The 21,503-nt window shown below is 45.5% G+C and overlaps 1 protein-coding gene across 2 annotated transcripts in view; it reads right to left on the bottom strand.

Annotated features, from left to right (window-relative positions):
- Positions 1–17,448: 17,448 nt before the first annotated feature.
- The window catches only part of LOC145359847 (RING finger protein 214-like), a 44,506-nt gene continuing 40,451 nt past the window's right edge, over positions 17,449–21,503 (bottom strand). The window contains exons 15-16 of one of the 2 annotated variants that reach the window (XM_080214641.1): positions 20,632–20,733; positions 17,449–17,827 (exon numbers count right to left, since the gene is read on the bottom strand). In XM_080214641.1, coding sequence (XP_080070767.1) covers positions 17,762–17,827; positions 20,632–20,733 — 168 coding nt within the window. In that variant the 3' untranslated portion in view covers positions 17,449–17,761. The remainder of the gene's footprint in view (positions 17,828–20,631; positions 20,734–21,503) is intronic. The other variant, XM_080214643.1, reaches the window with a different exon arrangement.

Here is a 21,503-nt window from a genome sequence, read left to right as displayed (position 1 = left end):
CAGATGGTGGAATTTGAATTCAATAAAAAATAATCTGGAATTAAGAATCTACTAATGACCATGAAACCATCGTCAATTGTTGGAAAGAACCATCTGGTTCACTAATGTCCTTTAGGGAAGGAAATCTGCTGTCCTTACCTGGTCTGGCCTACATGTGACTCCAGAGCCACAGCAATGTGGTTGACTCTCAACTGCCCTCCAAGGGCAACCAGGGATGGGCAATAAATGCTGGCCAGCCAGCAATACGCATGTCCAACAAATAAAATAAATCTACATGAAAAGAAAATATTGATCGCTTTGAAGGAAGGTAGAGGCTAAGGGTAGAATTTCCCTGTCCCGCTGCCACAGGAATTGTAGCGGGCAGGACACAGACTATGCAAAGGTCTGTTGATCTCGGGTAGGATTTTCCAGGCTTGGGGCAAGTGCAGCTGGAAAATCTCACCCATGGTCTGACCAGACTATTTCCACACTGGAAATTAAATAGATGGGTTTTGAATGAGTTGAAATCTAGCCCTACCTCTCACTTGCTGGCCCACGCCATCATTGTGGTTCAGAGAAATGTTCTGTAGATTGGTAAAGGTCAGGATGAATACTTCAGGAATCACAGAAACATCCCTTTACTGGAAATAACAGAGTTTCCAAGACTGCATCAATTTTGTGTTATCTCCAATTTTAATCATAAGACCAACTCTTAGCTCTCCTCCTCGCTTGAATTTTGGCTCTTGAAAGTCCCACCTGCTTTGGGCATTTTGTGATGCTGGACTGTGAAATCTGCACACCACTCAACCTGGGACAGAGTTAGATCAAGTTGAAGACCGTCCTCACAAATGGACTTTTCAGTTGAGCTCACTGGATAATGATTATGAGCAGGAACCCCAAGTTCTACCACCCAACTCAGTTATACTGCAGGCAAGGTCGGCTAATTTAGATAAAACCTTCTTTCTACTAAAACATCATTTATACATTGGAAAGGAATGTAGCTGGGTAGGGGCAGCACAGTTGCTCAGTGGTTGGCACTGCTGCCCCACAGTGCCAGGGACCCAGGTTTGATTTCCAGCTTGGGTCATTTGCAGAGTCTGCATGTTCTCACTGTTTCTGCTCGGGTTTCCTCCAGGTGCTCCAGTTTCCTCCCACAGTCTGAAAGACGTGCTGGTTAGGTGCATTGGCCTTGCTAAATTCTCTCTCAATATAGCCGAACAGGCCTCCGAGTGTGGCAACTAGAGGATTTACACAGTAACTTCATTGCAGTGTAGATGTAAGCCTATCTGTAACACTAACAAATAGATTTATATGAGGGAGAAAGAAATAGAAGGGTATGCTGATAAGGTGAGGTGGAGTAATGTGCAGTTGCCTTATGTGTAAATAAACAATGAAATGGACCTCTTGGGTTCACTGCCTACTGCTGTGCTGTAAATTCCATGTGATATTCACAGAAAATTACTTTAGACTGTACCTGTAAAAGAGGGTGTAGTTTAATCAAAAACACAAAATTAACTCTTACATTGGAATCACTGATGTACTGCTGTTAACAATCATGAGGAACATTCTCAGCCACTATCCCCTCTCCTGACATTCTCCTTCCCATCAGTTCTGTGCAACAATTTATTTTGTTTAAGATACTTAACAAACACTAGCTTCTTACATACTGTACATATCAATGAAGCCAATAGATGAAAACATCCATGTCCTCTCCTGAAGCCCTGATCATTTATTAAGTACACATCTTTATTAAACCTGCTGCTTGCATTTCTTATGAACTTCTCCCATTACAAATTCATGTGTCTACAATTATAACGGTGGCACAGAGATTAGCACTGATGCCTTGCTGTATCATGGGACATGATTTTGATTCCCGGCTTGGGTCACTGTCTGTGTGGAGTCTACACATCCTCCCCATGTCTGCATGGGTTTCCTCTGGATGCTCCAGTTTCCTCCCACAGTCCAAACGATGTGCTAGTTAGGTTCATTGGCCATGTTAAATTCTCCCTTAGTATAACCCAAACTGATGCCGGAGTGTCGCGACTAGGGGATTTTCGCAGCAACTTCATGGCAATGTTAATGTAAGCCGATTTGTGGTACTAATAAATGAACTTTATAATGGCAACTTCCTACGTAAACATGTCATTCTATAATTGCATTCTCATGCCAGTGGTAGAACTGTAACATTTTAGTTTTGCACCTCTCAGCTATTTGGTCTATTGCAGATAAGATCGCAATGTTGTAATTGCCCAATAAGCATGGACAGGATGTATAGCTTTATGTTGGAGACTGAATTACATCAATCATCCTGAAAGATTCAGAATACTGTTCCACATACCAGGATTTTCACCAGTTCTGTTTTTGTTATGCTGGGCATGACTCCATGGACAACATGACGGTCTCCCTCATACTCGTTCAGCCATGTTCAAAGCAAGGATTGCTCCCTGGGCTGTATGGTTCAAACAGAAAATAGTGGAAACTTTTAACAGGTTAATTAGTGTGTGAAAATGATGTGGGGATTTCTCAGCTAAATCTCTCTGGTAATGACCATGCTCAACGCTCGCATTCACATTCTGACCAATCTACTGTAAGCATTTTCCCTTTTTATTTAAAATTCAGGTAATGAGAAGTGATTAATAATTGCAACACAGGCCAATACATAGAATAACGTAGAAACAAAGAAATAGAAGTAGGAGTGGGCCATTCGGCCCTTCGAGCCTGCTCCGCTATTCATTTTGACCATGGCTGATCATCGAATTCAATATCCTAACCGCACCCCCACTGCCTTCTCCCCATAACCCCTTGATTCCTTTAGCTCCAAGAGCTATATCTAATTTCTTCTTGAAATCAGACACCGTTTCAGCCTCAACTACTTTTGGTGGTAGTGAATTCCACAGATTTACCACTCTCTGGCCTTACACTATTTTATTTGTGTCAGACGCTGCAACTTTGATCGCTTTGGATGCATACGTCACATCTTGTTTCACTAAGGTTGGATTTTGGTGCAGGATGTTTTTGCAGAGTAAGCTCTTAACTGAGAACAGGAACACTGACCTGATCATTTGACTGCTTGTGTACACCAGAGAACTTGTGACTCACTGGGTAGCATTCTTGCCCCTGAGTCAGAATGTGTTCGAGCCTCACCTGTGTTAGATACACCCTAGAAGTCCATCATTTCCCCTTTTCCTTTCAGGATGAGATGCCTGTGGCATGTCACTTTATATATACATGGAACACAGACAGCTGGAAAAGACCACGCCAATCGACCTGCCTTTCTCCACATTTCAAAAACAGAATACTTACCAGCCGGAATTTTACTGTCCCGCCTGCCATTGGAATCGAGGCAGGCAAGGGGCGGACCACGGGAAGGTCCATTGACCGCGGGTGGGATTTTATGGTTTCAGGATGAGCAAGGCCATAAGTTCTGCCCACTGTTTCTGATTCAGAATGTCATAGATCTTAGGTCCAAGTTTCATTCCGGTTGGAACACAAAAATCTGAGGCAACACTATAGTGGGATGAACCTCGGAACTGAGGCCTTGTCCATCCTCATGGGTGGGCATAAAAGATCCCATTTCACCAGTTCAGGGAAGAGCAGGGAGTTCTCCCCAATGTCTTAGTAAAAAGAAATAACACTAATCAACATCAGAAAGAGAAAAGGATGGCCGTAATTCTCCGGCAGTTCACGCCGGTGGGATTCTCCATTCCCGCTGGCAGCGCATACCCTCTGCCCGTGGGTTTGTCGGATAGGAATTTCCATTGACAGTGGCGGGACCAGAGAATCCTGCTGCCAGCAAACAACACGCCATCTCCTGCCAGCAGGAAACATGCAGCCGGGAGGTCGGAGAATCTGGTCCATTATCTGGTCATCGTCACATTGGTGTCTGCGGGAGCTTGCTGTGCACAATTTGGCCACCATCTTCCCCTCATTACAACACTGACTACACTTCAGCAAATACCTCTGTCTGTCAAGTGCTATTGAACACAATACGGTCATGGAAGGTGCTATAAGCCTTGTTTCTGGTTTGCTCAAATCCCTCAGTCAATTTGTTCAGCAAATATCCGTTCGGCTCTCCCTGAAAGCTGCTTTAGCGATCTCGATCATTCCCTACGCTGTTAATTCCAAGCATTCGCTATTTTCCTAGCTGCATTCACCATCCTCCTGCCGAGACACATCTCAATGGCACCATATCTCTCACCTAATAGTCTAACCAATGAAATTGGGTGGGGGGAGGGGACCAGGGATTTGTTGGGGGGGGGATGTCTTACTAATGTATGTTTTTTTTCCAATCAAATCTAAGCAATATTGTTAAAAACAACAAATTCACTGCTATTCATTCACAAGGCGTGATATAGAACTGCAAGTCCAACATGGAGAAAGGCGATTAAGTTTAAACTGTTATAAATCAGATTAATTATAATTACAAGGACATTTTGTACGTTCTTTTTTGCCCAAATCAAGTGAATGCCTTTTTGGAATCTATGATATTACTAAAAAAACTTGTATATGTAACGCGTAAAGATCTTAATGGTAGCTGGAATGTATCTGTAATGTGCGATTGTTAAGTCTTATTTCATGTGTATAAGCCATAAGAATGATTTGTATGATGAAGAAAAATGTCTTAAGATTCAGAATAGTTTATCAGGTGTTTATTAGATTTTTTCCCTTCTCAAAGCCTTTAAGCGAATCACTCTTGCTCCTCAGAATTCAGAAGATAATGTGTATGAATTCATATTTTTTTGTCAGTGTAACTCAATACCTAGTTGACACAACTCAAAACCTTCTTCCCCAAATGTTCTCTCCATCTCTGTTTAGAAATGCAATTGCAGCAGGGGTCTATCCATGGGAAATAACTGATGTGGAGTTGTTGGCGTTGGACTGGGGTAGGCACCAGACCAGATTAAAGTCCAACAGATTTATTTGGTAGCACGAGCTTTCGGAGCGCTGCTCCTTCATCAGGTGAGTACTGAGTGAGTGCCTCATCTGATGAAGGAGTAACACTCTGAAAACTCGTGCTACCAAATAAACCTGTTGGACTTTAGCCTGGTGTTGTGAGACTACTTACTATGGGAAATAAAAACAGAAAATGCTGGAAATACTCGGGTCAGGCAATGTCTGTGGAGAGAGAAACAAACAAAGAGTTATTGGCTGGAATTTTTCGGCCCCGCTGCCACTGCCAATGAGGATGGAGAATTTGGCGCACAGCCCAAAACTCCCTTCACTGCAGCGGGACTGGAGATTCCCACCGGTGCGAATGGCTGGAAAATTCCACTCAATATTTCGGGCCTTTCAAACATTAAGCCTGCTTCTCTCTCCACAGATGCTCTCGGACTTGCTGAGTATTTCCATAATTCTCTGTTTTTGTTTCAGATTTCCAGCATCTGTGGTCCTCTGTGTTGCGATTGGTTTCTGTGGATGACTGCTTTCTTTTGCTTATCGGGAGTGACCGGGATGGTCAGTCAGGGGCGGGAGTCCGTGTCAGACATTACCGTTTCCCTGTTCAAATGTCCATTCTTTTCCTCTGGAGTGATTGATTGAACAGCGGGTCTGGAATTCTCCGTCCGTTCACGCCAGCAGGATTCTCCTGCCCATAGGTTTCCTGCCGGCATGGAGTGACATCAGAGGAAATTCCCATTGGCAGTGACAGGGCCAGAGAGCCGCACTGTTAGCAAACAATGCGCCACCTCCCAGTGACAGGAAACACACGGCTGGGAGATCGGAAGATCTTGTTCTGGATGTTCCAGAGCACGAACAGGAGTCAAATATTTTTATTCCTTCCTAAACAGGGACCAAGGATGATTCAACCACATTACCCCGGTTTACATCCTGCTCTAAAATAGAGAACAATTCTGAGTTGATTTTTTTCAATTAAATATTTGGTTTTAAGCAGTTGTGGGGGAAAGTGCAGTAAAACATTACTTTCTGCTGCTATAGAAATATCATGCAAAAATTGTGTGTAATTTATATATTTTTTTACTTCTTTCGTGGGATATGCATGTTGTTGGGAAGGCCAGCATTTGTCACCCATCCCCAGTTGCTCTTCAGAAGGTGGTGGCGAGCTGCCTTCTTGGGTCGCTGCCCTCCATGTGGTATAGGTACACCCACAGTGCTGTTAGGGAGGGACTTCTAGGGTTTTGACCCAGTAAGAGAATGGAAAGATAGTTCCAAGTCACCATGGTGTGTAACTTGGAATGGAATTTGCAGGTGGTGGTGCTCCCACATACCTGCTGCCCTTCAAGGTGGCAGGGACCCTGGGCTTAAAAAGTACTGTCAACTGAGACTTGGCAAGTTGCTGCAGTACATCTTGCCTTGGTACATATTGGGCCAGATTTTACCATTGTGTCGTGCCCGTTTTTGGGTGTGAAAGCGTGATAGAGTCGGGTATGAGGCCATTAACATGATCCATGCCCATGTCCGCGCAGATGGCCACTTTACCAAGGCCTGGGAATGGCGGCGATCCAATTCACGCCCGAAATGGCAATTTAAATGTATTTGCATATATTTAAATGGAATTAATGAACTGCCCGCCCAACTTTATCAGCATTTCCTCCTTTACACCGTGTTTGCCACTCGTGCCAAAATGAACCTGCTGAATAAAATTTGGGAGCTCCAGCTGCTGACGAGTGAGTTCAGAGCTTCCAATGGCTCAGATCAGTGGTGGGGGGAGGGGTGGCGAGTGGAGGAAGGCAATGGGTCAGATCATTGTCTGGTTGGTGAGGGAGGGGGAGAGGAGTGAGGCCAGATCATTGTCTGGTTGTGGGGGGGAGGAGGAGGAGACGGTGGGTCAGATGTATCTCTGATAGCGGGATGAGGGAGGCCAAATCGTTGTCTGGGGAGTGGGGGAGTGAGGCCAAATTGTTGTCTGGGGGTAGGGGGGGAGTGAGGCCAAATCATTGTCTGGAGAGTGGGGGAGTGAGGCCAGATTGTTGTCTGGGGGGGGGAAGGGGAAAGAGGGGGTTGAATGAAGTCAGACCATTCTGGGGGTGAGTGAGGCCAGAGTGTCGTCTGGTGGGGAGGGGGGTGTGAGGCCCAATTGCTCATTGGTGGTGATGGGGGGGAATGGCAAGGGGTTCGTTGCCTCCCTGCGGGCGATCGGCAGGGGTGGTGCAGGGGGCAGGAGTGACAATTGGTCTGGGTAGCGGGGGAGGTGGATAAGGGGGGGCAGTGATGTGTGTGGGGGCCATTGCTCCCGCTGTTTGCTCCCAGGTTGCTTTCTCTGCTTTCTGCAGCCTTGGAGCGACCTGACACGGGCGCGCTTTTTCTAATTGCGCGTGCGCAGTTCGGAGCTCCCATCACTCTGGGCATGCTAAGCCCCGCCCACAGCACGATTCGGACTCACAACTTTCTTTTCAGGCTAAGTGCATATGGGGGCACTAGAGGAGAGGTTTCCAAGTCGGATCTGAATTGCACCCAGATTCAGCACTTAGAATGAAAGTGGTAAAATCAGGCTCATTGCTTCCACTGTGTACCAGTGATGGTAGGAGTGAATAGCCCAAGGTGGTGGGTGGGGTGCCAGTCAAGCAAGCTACTTTGTCCTGGTGTTCAGTTTCTTGAGCGTTGTTGGAACTGCACTCAACAGATAAGTAGAGACTATTCCATCACACACCTGATTTGTGCCTTATGGATGGTGAAAATGCTTTGAGGGGGTGTATTACCCACTGTAAAATTCCCAGTCAATAGTAAGGAATTCAGCAGTGGTGAAAACACTGAATGTCAAGCAGAGATGGTTAGATTGTCTCTTGTTGAAGATAGGCATTGCCTGGTACCTGTGTGGCATGAGTGTTATTTGCCACATATCAACACAAGTCTACATGTTGTTCAGGTCGTGCTGCATATTGATACAGACTGCTTCCATACCTGAGGAGTCACAAATCATACTGCACACTGTGAAATCATCAGCAACATCTCCACATCTGATTGTATGATGATGGAAGAAAGGTTAGTGGTGAAACAGTTTAAAGTGGTTGGGTCGAGGACCTACTCTGAGGGTTTCCGACAGAAATGTGCGAAGGCTGAGAGATTTGGCCTCCAAAAACAGCAACTATCTTCCTGATTGTTGGATCAGCAATTATTTTATTGAATGGTGAAGTGGGCACAACAGACAATATCATAGAATCCCTGTGGTGCAGATGGAGGCGATTTGGCCCATTGAGTCTGCACCAATAACAATGCCACCCAGGCCCTATCCACTGTAAAAGTCCCAGTCTCTGGTCTACTCTTGTAGCACAGTAAGAAGTCTCACAACACCAGGTTAAAGTCCAACAGGTTTATTTGATAGTAAACTCACAAGCTTTTGGGGTTTGCCCCTTCATCAGGTGAATGGAGAGTTCACACCATGGCTACTCTTGTAGCCACAGTATTTATATGGTTGTATTTATCCTGCTAATCCCTCTGACACTACGGTCAATTTAGCATGGCCAATCAATCATGGCCTGTACATCTCTGGAGTGTGAGAGGAAACTGGAGTATCAGATGAAACCCACGCAGACATGAGGAGAATGTGCAAACTCCATAAAGACAGTGACCCAAGGCCAGAATTGAACCCAGGTCCCCGGCACTGTGAGGCAGCAGTGCTAACCACTGTGCTGCCCACATGTATTGGGACACAGTGAAAAGTATTGTTTCTTGCGCGCCATACAGACAAAGCATGCCATTCATAGAGTACATAGGGGAGAAGGAAATCTAGTGCAGAATCTAGTGTTATAGTCATAGCTAGGGTGTAGAGAAAGGTCAACCTAATAATAAGGTAGGTCCATTCAAAAGTCTGATGGCTGCAGGGAAGAAGCTGTTCTTGGGTCAGATATTTGAGATTTCCGCAGTGTGGAGATCTCTCCTCTCCCTTCACTGCCAAATAATAAATGGTCAGTGTGCAGGATAGGATGGAGAAGGAAAAATAACTCACAGCCTGAATTCAGATGTTGGTTTTTATAAGTTCCTTCAAAGCACTGTGGAAAGCAAAGTAAAATGACTATTTTCCCTAGAAGAAAGAGAGATTGACAAAATGATGAGAAATTTGAATAGATAAGCCACTGATCCCCATAGCCATTGATTTAATGGGGTTATTGATTTAAAATAATCAGCAAGAGAGCTACAGTGAGGACGATTTCACCCAGCATTCTCAGCATCTCCTATGCTCTGCTAGAAAAGGCAACCAATTCCCTCAATAACTTCACAAGTGATTCAGAGGAAATTGAGGAAGAGAAAGGGTTAAAAAAAAAGGAACGTGGGAATAAGCACGCCTGCTCTCTCTCCAAGAGCCAGTACAGACACAGTGGGCTTAAAGGCCACCTTCTGTGCTGTAAGCTTCTGTGTTGCAAAAGACAGTAAGTGTTTCTGGGCAACCCATTCAAAAACTGGAGAGTTGGGAACTGCGATGTCTAAAAGGGGACACTGGAAAAGAATCATACAAATGTAAGCAATGGGTCAGTGTTTGCATGTCACATTCCAAATGAAAACTCTGAAATTCATCAGTGTTTAGTCTCAGCTGTTTCTGAATATATATATATATATGTATATACATGACTATGTTGCAACTTTTACTGTGGCTCTCATACAGCAAAGGGAAAACAGTGCATACTCAGATTGATATCTTCTAATTAGCAAAAGAATCTTTTTTAAGCGACATTGAAGAATTATGCAGATTCATTTTTATTCACAAACAGCTCAGGTAGGAGGCAACAAAACAAATGTTGTTAAATCATAATTCTGCGGGGGTGGTGATATAAAATTATTAGGAATCAGAAGTTCCATCTCACAAGCTTTCAGTTATTTGGCCCTTTCTGTCTTTCAAATTGGACCTTTTGGGAGGTTTTGTTACAAAGGAGCCAGTGTAGTTCCAGCGCCACAAGATGTTCAAACTATACTGGGTAAATGTAAAATCCACAGTTCAATTTTTAAAAATAGTTCTGCCTATAAAATAAAGTAAGTGGTTTACAGCATGGAAACAGGCCCTTCGGCCCAACTTGTCCATGCTGCCAAGTTTTTAACCACTGAGCTAGTTCAACTGCCCACATTTGGCCCATATCCCTTTGTACCCATCTTATCCATGTAACTGTCTCAATATCTTTTCCCAACGGTAGGGGAGTCTAAAACTAGAGGGCATAGGTTTAAGGTGAGAGGGGAGAGATACCAAAGTGTCCAGAGGGGCAATTTTTTTTCACAGAAAGGGTGGTGAGTGTCTGGAACAAGCTGCCAGAGACAGCAGTAGAAGTGGGTACAATTTTGTCTTTTAAAAAGCACTTAGGCAGTTACATGGGTAAGATGGGTATAGAGGGATATGGGCCAAATGCGGGCAATTGGGACTAGTTCAGGGCTTTTAAAACAAGGGCATGGACAAGTTGGGCCAAAGGGCCTGTTTCTATGCTATAAACCTCTATGACTCTATAAATGTTTTTTAAAAGACAAATTTGTACCCGCCTCTACTACTACCTTTGGCAGCTTGTTCCAGACACTCATCACCCTCTGTGTGAAAAAATTGCCCCTCTGGACCCTTTTGTATCTTCCCTTTTACCTTAACCCTCTAGTTTTAGACTCCCCTATTTAAAGCATTGCAGGACCACAAAATTTGGATCCTGATCCACTATTAGTTCTTATTGTTCCAATTCCTCCCTCCAAGCTGTGGCTCCGGCACTCCTTGCAGGCCCTGGAAGCCTCAAGCCCCAGGCTCCTGGCACCCGTCAGAAGAAAGGCTGCACCAATCCCTCGCTCCAGTTGGAAAAAATTAAACAAACTCAGTGAGCCAGGAGGCAGGCATCCAAAACAGTCTAATGTTAAAGGAAAGCTTGCATTAACACTGCAATGAAGTCACTGTAAAAATCCCCTAGTCGCCACACTCCAGGGTCTGTTCGGGTAACACTGAAGGAGAATTGAGCACGGCCAATGCACCTAACCATCACATCTTTCAGACTGTGGGAGGAAACTGGAGCACCCGAAGGAAACACATGCAGACATGGGGATTCCACACAGATAATAACCCAAGTTGGGAATCGAGCCCGGGTCCCTGGTGCTGTGAGGTAGCAGTGCTAACCACTGTGCCACCGTGCTCTGTCCAACAGATGTCCTTCTCTCTTCTCAAGAAAATAAGAAAACTAAATATTCTTTTTCTCCTTACTTCCAGAGAAAGAGTAAAGTCCAAAATCCTTCCAGATCCTCCATAGGAAACCTCAGAATCTGGGTCTGCGCGGGTTTCCTCTGACCATCCAAAGATGCGCTGGTTAGGTGGATTGGCCATGCTAAATTCTCCCTCAGTGACCCAAGATGTGTAGGTTAAATGGATTGATGAATTATATGGGTGAGGTTACAAGGATAGGGCAGGGGGAGAGGCCTGGGTAAGATACGCTGACAGAGAATTGATGGACCGAATGGCCTCTTTCTGCACAGTAGGGATTCTATGATTCTGCTGAGTCACAGCTCTGAATTGAAAGGTATAACAGCAAAGCGCACACCTTTTCCAACCAGATTATTCTTAATTTGGATAAATCCAATAACAAATCAAATTAAATCAAATAATCTGATGGGACTTGCTATTTGTTTATCCGATAGCACTTTGGCACTAAAGCGTAATAGGCTTTCCCACTGGATAAGGACAGGGAGCAGTGGGGATCTCATTGTGTCAGGATTAATTCCACCCCCACAGTTACTGTTGAGAGGACAATGCCAGCTGGAACTTGAATGAAAAGCTTACATCTTAGGAAATTCAATCTTTGTAACAAGTGTGGAGGTGGCTGAGTGACAGGGACATGGGCTGCCAATAGTATTCTCATACAACAAGAAGTGGGCTGTCAGTTGGCTGAATGGCTGATGATGCAGAGCGATGCCAACAGTGCAGGTTCAATTCCCGTATTGCCTGAGGTTACTTATGAAGTCTTCTCAACTTTGTCCTTCATCTCAGATGTGGCGATCCTCAGGTTAAATCACCACCAATCAGCTCTCCCCCTCAAAGGGGAGAGCAGCCTATGGTCATCTGGGGCTATAGCTACTTTACCTTACTTTTTACAACAGAAACAATACCCATGCAAAGAAGACACCTTGAATAAACAGAAGGGATACACGCAAGAACACAAGAACGAGAAGCAGGAGTAGGCCACTTCTCACCATTCAATATGATCATGCCTAATCTACATTGGCCCAAGCTCCTTTTCTCTGCCATTTCTCCATGTCTTCTATTAAAGTTTTATTAGTGTCACAAGTAGGCTTACATTCACACTGCAATGAAGTTACTGTGAAAATCCCCTAGTCGCCACACTCCGTCACCTGTTCGGGCACACTGAGGGAGAACTTAGCATGGCCAATGCATCTAACTAGCCCATCTTTTGGACTGTAGGAGGAACACAGAGGGTGGCTAGTGTCTGGATTTTCACATAGAACATGGTGGAGGGTGGTGAGTGTCTAGGAACAAGCTGCCAAAGGTGGTAGTCGAGGCGGGTACAAATTTGTCTTCTAAAAAGCATTTAGACAATTACGTGGGTAAGATGGGTATAGAGGGATATGGGTCAAATGCGGGCACTTTTTCAACCACTGGCTTAGTGGTTACAAAAAAGGGGTGGCATGGACATGTTGGGCCAAAGGGCCTGATTCCATGCTGGAAACCTCTATGACTATGAAACCAAAGCACCTGCAGGAAACCCACACAGACACAAGGAGAATGTGTAGACTACTCTGCAGAGACAGTGACCCAAGTAGAGAGTCAAACCCAGGTCCCTGGTACTTTGAGGCAGCAGTGCCACCGAGCTGCCCCCTCTATTATTGATCTATCAAATATTTAATCCCCTCTGCTTTAAAAACTTCAAATACTTGCTTCATTTTGAGCTGCCCGGCTCATGCGTCTCAAGTTACTTTAAAATTGGCACCAGAATAAAAGCAAAAACATGCTCAGTAAGAGATCGCACAGTGAAGGTGAAATAGGTTACTCAGCATCTGTAGGAAATGGGTCAATGTTCGTGGGGCACTCCCATCAGGGCTCCTCTTCAGAACTAAACTCTTCAGAACAATGTAGGAGGCCAGCTGGCAGACAGGGCATTATTGACGAGTCCATTATCTCACCTAAACAGCACTCACTGCACTTGAAACTGCTACGTGTCTGGTGCCAATACTCCTGATCTCATATTAGAAAGAGGCAGCATAATTTAGATAGCGCATGTTGCTGGCCAACACAGAACATGGGAAATGAGGCTGCTTGGTGCTGGCGATTCCGTAAGCAGTCTTTAAAAAGGGCTAGGCAACAGTGAAATGCGTCAAAAAGCAGAGGTTTGCATCCATATAGCATCTGTCATGACATCTACTCACTGTCCAAAAGCACCAGTTCTGAAGAACAATATTGGACTCAAAATGCTATTACATTATTAGACTCAAAATGCTATTACATTATTAGACTCAAAATGCTATTACTCCTGTTTCTCTCTCCATAGTATGGAGTTGCCAGTGGTGGACTCCGGTGGGCACAGTAAGAAGTCTGACAACGCCAGGTTAAAGCCCAACAGATTTATTTGGAATCACAAGCTTTCTCTGCGCTGCTTCTTCACCAGGTGAGTGGAGAGTTGGGTTCACAAACATAGCATATATAGGCGGAGATGCAATTGCAAGATAATGGTTGGAATGCGAGTCTTTGCAGGTAATTAAGTCTTTACAGGTACAGACAATGAAGGCCTTCTTTGAGAACTGTTACCCGAAGATCAGAGGCTGAATGTTTTTGACTGCTGAAGTGTTCCTCAGGAAGGGAACAGTCACGCCTGGTGATTGTCGCGCAGTGTCCGTTCATCCGTTGTCGTAGCATCTGCATGGTTTCCTTCCAGTCGGGGAACACTTCAGCAGTCAAGGGCATTCAGCCTCCGATCTTCGGGTAAACGTTCTCCAAGGCGGCCTTCAAGACACATAATGCAGAATTGCTGAGCAGAAACTGATAGCAAGTTTCCACACACACGAGGACAGCCTCAACTGGGATCTTGGGTTCATGTCACACTGTCTGTAACCCCCATTATTTGGCTTGGGCTTGCAAAATCCTACTAACTGTTCTGGCTTGAGATTCACACCTCTTTAACCTGTGATTATCCCTCTCTAAACTCACACTGTCTGTACCTGTGAAGAATTGGTTACCTGAAAAGACTCACATTCCAACCATTATCTTGCAATTGCATCTCTGTCTACATATGCCGTGTTTGTGAACTCAACTCTCCACTCACCTGAAGAAGGAGCAGCGCTCCGAAAGCTCGCGATTCCAAATAAAGCTGTTGAGACTTCTTACTGTCTCTCCACAGGTGCTGCCAGACTTGTGGAGAATTTCCATCATTTTCTGCTTTTATTTCAGAATTCCAGCATCTGCATATTTTGCAGCTTGAGAAGCATTGTCGTAATGTAGGAAATGTGGCAGCTAATTTGTATACAAGCAGCTTCTACAAACTGCAATGTGAGAATGACCCAGATAACTAGCTTTCACAAATGTCCATTAAGGGATAATTATTGGCCAGAACACCAGAGAGAACACCCCAGAATACATCTGTGGGTTGTGGGTATCACTGGCTGGGCCAGCATTTATTGCCCTTCCCTAACTACCCTCCATTCCAGGGGGCAGTTAAGAGTCAACTCGATGCTGTGGGTCTGGAGTCACAGATAGGGAAGGAAATCTGCAGTCCTGGCCTAAAGGACATTAATGAACCTGAAGTTTTTTTTTAAACAACAATTGACACTGGTTTCATGGTTAGCATTAGACTTTTAATTCCAGTTTTTTTTATCGAATTCAAATTCCACCACCTGCTGTGGTGGGATTCGAACCCGGGTCTCCAGATCTTTCCTGTGGTCTCTGGACTATTAGTCCAGTGACAATAACACATCGTGGGGAAAAAGATCTTACTCTCAACCCTCTGCATCTCCAGCTCAAGATCTTAAGTCTCAAGGAAAGACCAGCTCAAAATGTACAAATCCCAGTGGAGATCTGTGAATACTGGAGTTCCGGGTGACATAGTGGTTAGCACTGCTGCCTCACAGTGCTGGGGACCCGGGTTCAATTCGCAGCTTGGGGGACTGTGCAGAGTTTGCATGTTCTCCCCGTGTCTACGTGAGTTTCCTCGGGGCGCTCCAGTTTCCTCCCACAGTCTGAATGATGTGCTAGTTAGGTGCATTGGCCATGCTAAATTCTCCCTCAGTGTACCCAAACAGACACTGGACTGTGGCAACTAGGGAATTTTCACAGTAACTTCATTGCAGTGTTAATGTAAACCTACTTGTGACACTAATAAACTTTACTACTACTCTATGGTATACCATAGAATCATAGAATCCCTACAGTGCAGAAGGAGGCTATTCTCTCCATCGGGTCTGCACTGATCACAATCCCACAAAGCCCATATTCCCGTAGCCCTCATTTACCCTGACATTAGGGTCAATATATCGTGACCAAACAGCCTAACCCGCACATTTTAGGACTATGGGAGGAATCTGGAGCACCAGGAGGAAACCCACGCAGACACAGGGAGACCATGCAAACTCCACACAGACAGTGACCCAAGGCTGGCATTGAACCTGGGTCCTTGCCGCTGTGAGGCAGCGGTGCTAATCACCGTGCCTCCCAGATGGGGCAAGATCCATTGGTTTCTTTCATTTCCTGATTCCATTGGTTTTCTCTTTTGCTCCTTGCAGCATCAGCTAATGGGAACACTTTTTCCTTCTGTACCTTATCTAAGCTTTGTAAAATCCTGTGCACGCTGATAAAATCTCCCCTCAAGCTCCTTTACTCCAAGAACCACCACCTGCAACTTAGCCAACCTACCTTTGGGATCAGAGTTGGGGACAATTGGAAAAGAGGCACCTGGAAGAGCATTAAAATTATAAACCGTCTAAGCTTCCTCACCCGAGGTGCAGAGTGTTCAAAGCAACAATCGACGTTAACAGGGAAGATTAGACAAGCACATTGATTAAGGACAGCACGGTGGCACAATGGCACTGCTGCCTCACAGTACTCAAAGCTTGCAAGATTGAAATGAGTGATTATCTTGCTCTCCCAAAATCTGAGCTGCATTCCTTGCAGACACACTGACTGTTTGCAGCATAAAACTAAATTTCTAAACATTCCCCTTAAATATGAAATATAAATATACATGGGTAGCACAATGGCTCAGTGGTTAGCACTGGTGCTTCATAACGCCAGGCATCCGGGTTCGATTCCCAGCCTGAATCACTTTCTGAGTGGAATTTGCACATTCTACCATGTCTGCGTGGGTTTCCTCCAAGTGCTCCAGTTTCCTTCCACACTCCAAAGATGTGTAGGTGTAGATCACCTGCAGAGTGTACAGGAACATCCCTCCCCCCTCCACTAACTGCCCCCCCAGTTGGCCCCACCCTCTCAGGCCCCAGCCCTTGACACTGCCCAGTGGGCACTGCCACGGTGCCTGGTGGGCAGTGCCAGGCTGGCATTGACAGGATGGCACTGCCCAAGGGGCATTCCCCTTGCTTCTCACCTTCCTGGGAAGCTTCAATGGTTTCCAGTTCTACCGGCAAGGCCATCATGCTTGGTCCCTGTTAGTGGGAACCAGCTGTTTTCCTCGCTGGACAGAACCTCTCCCGCGAGGGCACAGAGACAAGTGAGTCCAGATGACTGAATTCCAGGCTCGCTAATTTCATTTAAACTATATTTAAATTAGATTTGAATAATTATTTAGCCTTGCTAATTTCATTTAAATAATATTTAAATTAGATTTAAATAATTTATTCCACTTTGCACTGGAAATGGGCACAAGGCTGATCTCGCTGGGGATCCGGTGCTGGTTTAGATCATGAGGTGAGAAATCAGGTGTGAACCAGATTTCTCAGCTCCCGCATGATCTTACCAGCTTGCCCTGCCTACTGGCCAGCAGGGTGCTATGGTAAGATCGCCCCAATATCTGGACAATGAGATGGAAGTAAATTGACCATCGACAATAAATAAACCTTCGATTCTTTGTCATTTTTATCTCAAAGTCCCAACACAATATTTCTTTCGGCTGCTAATTGTCAACAAGGCTTCCTCACGGAGACAGAAACAGGAGAATGTGGCTCTTTTAATGCTCACCTATTGTTTTTGTCTGACAATTTAGCGTCAGTCCTACAAAAAGACATCATAGAACCCCTACAGTGCAGAAGGCGGCCATTCGGCCCAACACATCTGCACCAACTACAATCCCAATCAGACCCTATCCCCATACATTTACCCTAGCCAGTCCTCCTGACACTAAGGGGCAATTTAGCACGGCCAATCCACCTAACCCTTTGGACTGTGGGAGGAAACCAGAGCACCCTGAAGAAACCCACGCAGGCACGGGGGAGAACGTGCAAACACCATGCAGACAGTGACCCGAGCTGGGAATCGAATCTGATTCCCTGGAGCAGTGAGGCAGCAGTGCTAACCCACTGTGCCACCAAACCGAAAAACATGGAGGGAAACAACAAAGTTTGCTGCGTTGACAATCCAACCATAAATAACAAACACGACAGATTTCCCAACCAATGCATTTTATTCTTCAGAAAAAGGAGAGAATCTCAAACCAGCTTTAACTCTCTTAAAAATAGAAAATCCAGCATAATATTTCTTCCCAACATTTTTAGAACACTGGTGTCAATTTAATATGATTTAACACGTTTGTGGTAATGTCAGCTACCCACTTTGAGATCTGGCACGTTGTCTTTCTAAAAACATAAATAGCCCAAATCGTACTCAGGAGTGCAATCCTCTCAGAATGCTCCAAGCATGAAGATGAATGTCGGACCGACATGGATTCCTCCACCGCTCTCCTGTCCTGCCTCTCGGAGGCATGTATTACCTCAGTGTGGGGCAGAAAGGGCAGCTACTGTTTTTGTTGAACTGTGACCAGAATTTGATGCACTGCAGCGGGAAAAAAACACACAAGATAAAACTAAACCCCGAGAACAACTTGCAGGCAGGCCCCATTAAACAGCAAGAAGAAAGGCATTTCCTGAGCTCTTACAGATCATTCAAAATGTCACACTGTGGAAGAGCCAAGCAAACTTAAATATGGTTTTGACAGCTCAGGTATCCACAGAGGGAAGGGACTTTGATGAATTAAATAATCTTTTCTCCTTGGATGTTCGATGTTCTTTAAAAATTTGAGTATGAACCACAGGAAGGCGGCTTTCTAGAAAAGGATAATTGATTGTTTTATTGAACCAATGCGTAGGAATACGGAGGAAAAGGCAGGGAAATGGCACTAGGCCATAATGCTTATTTGGAGAGTCAGTGCAGGCATGATGGGCCAAATGGCCTCCTTCTGCATCGTAACAATTCTGTGATTTTTTAAAAAATTCATTCTAAAGCAACAAATGGCTGGCCAGCATTTGTTGCCCACCCCTAGTCACACTCGAGCTGAGTGTCCGCTCAGAGGATAGTCGAGGGTCAACCACATTGCTGTGGCTCTGGAGTCACATGTAGGCCAGACCTGATAAGGGGGGCAGATTTCCTTCCCTAAAGGACATTAGTGAACCAGATGGGTTTTTCCGACAATTGGCAATGGTTTCTTGGTCGTCAGTAGATCCCTAACTTCAGATATTTTTTTTTAAATTCAAATTCCAACATCTGCCATGGTGGGATTCGAACCCGGACCCCCAGAACATTAGCTGAGTTTCTGGATTAATAGTCAAGCGATAATACCATTAGGCCATCACCTCCCCATATTCTGTGAACGTTCTGCCATGCTATCTGCCTGAACTGACTTAGAATGTTGGTTATAACATGGGACTCAATTCTAAATCCATTGATTCAGCTGCTGTACCAAATTTGAAGGGCCTCACTTGTTAAAAGTTACTGACCTCAGCTGCGATAACCATGGGACGGGGACATAATAAGGTGCAACACAAGAGGAAGAGATGCCACAAGTACTTCCTGCATCGCCATGCACCACCCAAAGTTGCAAGTGAAACCAACTCCTTAAATCAGATGCAAACAGGGGGTCGTTACTACCAGGAAACTTAGCGCTCAAGCTGGGATGGGGGACTGTTGATCCAAGTCTGAGTGGGACAGAATGGGAGATTGTAAATTCGATTTGTAGCCTCTCAGGATAATGCTGCAACAAAGGGTAGGAAATGTTCCCAGTTTCTGCTCTTAGTGGCCAAAGTTTATCTCCTCACACAAGCCATTTCCTCCTATGAGATTTGTGAGCGTTACACATTAGCAATTTACACCTGGAATTTTCTGATCTGGAGCATTAAAGGCTGCAGAAAATGACTCATCCATCACGATACCAGGGATTATTCAGATGGTCCTTGACACACAACTCCTTGGGTGGGGTTTTCCAGTCTCGCCTGCCCTGCAATCGCAAATTCCCGCCTGAGGTCAGCGGGCCCATCGCTGGGACGGCATGGAGGCACAATGGTTAGCACTGTGGGCTCACAGCACCAGCGACCTGGGTTCGATTCCCGGTCCAGGTGACTGTCTGTGTGGAGTTTGCACGTCATGGCAGGCAGCCAGCTGAATCTGCGACTCCCACCCTGGTGATGTGGGGCGGGGGTGGAACGAGCCCCTCGATCAAAGACACTGTGTCTGACTGAGGGACTGGGTATCGGGCGGTGGGGGCAGTTGCTGAGACGCACCCCTGGCCTGCTTTAACTTCCAGCCCCACTCTCTCCGGAGGCAGAAGTGATGTAATGGCATTCCATGAAAAGTGATATCATGGATGATGGTAATTGAGACTGTTTTGAAGTGTCCTCATGATCTGGGGGCTTCTGGCATGGTTCTTGGTTACTGGGTGGCACAGTGGTTAGCACTGCTGCCTCACAGCGCCAAGGACCCGGGCTCAATTCTGGCCTTGTGTGACTGTCTGTGTAGAGTTTGCATGTTCTCCCCATGTCTGCGTGGGTTTCCTCCTACAGTCCAAAGATGTGCAGTTATGTTGATTGGCCACGCTAAATTGTCCTTTACTGTCAGGAGAATTAGCAGGATAAATGCATGGGTTATGGGGATAGAGCCTTGGTGAGATTCTTGTCAGTGCAGACTTGATGGACTGAATGGCCTCCTCCTGCACTGTAGAGATTCTATGGTTCGTCAAATAATCTAATCGTCTCCCCCAGCCGCAACAATTTAGGCTCCAGCATCCAAATAAATGTACCTGTTCTTAACAACAGGGCTCTTGTGTGCAGCCAATCGATTAAGACATTGGGAAAGTGGAACTAGAAATAAATCCCAATGATTTACATTCACAACTCATAGAATCCCTACAGTTCAGAAGAGGCCATTTGGCCCATCAAGTCTGCACTGACTCTCAGAGAGCATCTTACCCAAGCCCTCTCCCCATCCTATCCCCGTAACCCCGCACCTATACCCTGCTAATCCCTATAACTTGCACATCTATTGGCTGAGGGAGAAAACAGAGCATCCGGAGGAAACCCACGCAGACACAAGGAGAACGTGCAAACTTGAGACACAATTACCCGAGGCTGGAATCGAACCCGGGTCCCTGGCGCTGCGAGGCAGCAGTGCTAACTGATTTACTTATTTTGGGACCAATGGCTTGTGAGCAATTCTGGCCAGCGGTGAAAAGAGCCCACACCCCAAAAAAAATCCTCAAAGTTTTTTTTGCCACAGCTACAGTCAACAAAAAAAAAAGAATGATTTTCAGGTGAGGATTAGGGCCCGCGAGGGGTCGACTGATTAACAGAAGGAAGTGGGACACTCACCTCTTTGTGGACAATGTGTGAACAGGCCATTGGCTGCACCTCATTGACGTGAACCACCTTCTGACACATCAAACAAAGTCGTAGACTGCCCGGCATCTGCAGCTGAAAGGAGGCCAATCAATGCGGAGAATTTATTATAAAATTACGTATATTCAGCAATCACATTTAAAATAAAAATCCTGGAAATAAACATGAAATCTAAGTTAAAATGTATTTATTTATTAGTCAAAAGTAAGCTTACATTTACACTGCAATGAAGTTACTGTGAAAATCCCCTAGTCGCCACACTCTGGTACATATTCAGATCAATGCCCTAACTAGCACGTCTATCAGACTACAACCTCTGGTTTGGGGGATCTTACATAGGAACAGGACGGGGGCAATCCGCCCCCTCAAACTAGTTCTACCATTCAATGAGATTACTGTGACCTAATCCCCTACATCTACTCTCGCCCCATATCCCCCTAATGACATCGACTAACAGACATCAAGCAATCTCAGATTTAAAATTAATAATTGATTGAGTAGCAATTGCTGTTTGCAGAACAGAGTTCTAAACGTCTGTCCCCTTTTGTGTGAAGTGGTACCTCTGTTCACTCCTGATCGTTACAGGGCGGTTTCCCATCGTTACAGGGCGGTTTCCCATCGTTACAGGGCGGTTTCCCATCGTTACAGGGCGGTTTCCCATCGTTACAGGGCGGTTTCCCATCGTTACAGGGCGGTTTCCCATCGTTACAGGGCGGTTTCCCATCGTTACAGGGCGGTTTCCCATCATTACAGGGCGGTTTCCCATCGTTACAGGGCGGTTTCCCATCGTTACAGGGCGGTTTCCCATCGTTGTGGGGTGCTTTCCAATTGCTGTGGGAAAACTC

Source organism: Carcharhinus amblyrhynchos, chromosome 29, assembly GCF_965287045.1.
Source record: "Carcharhinus amblyrhynchos chromosome 29, sCarAmb.v2.hapA, whole genome shotgun sequence".
NCBI lineage: Eukaryota > Metazoa > Chordata > Chondrichthyes > Carcharhiniformes > Carcharhinidae > Carcharhinus > Carcharhinus amblyrhynchos.
This window is presented reverse-complemented; position numbering and strand designations above follow the sequence as displayed.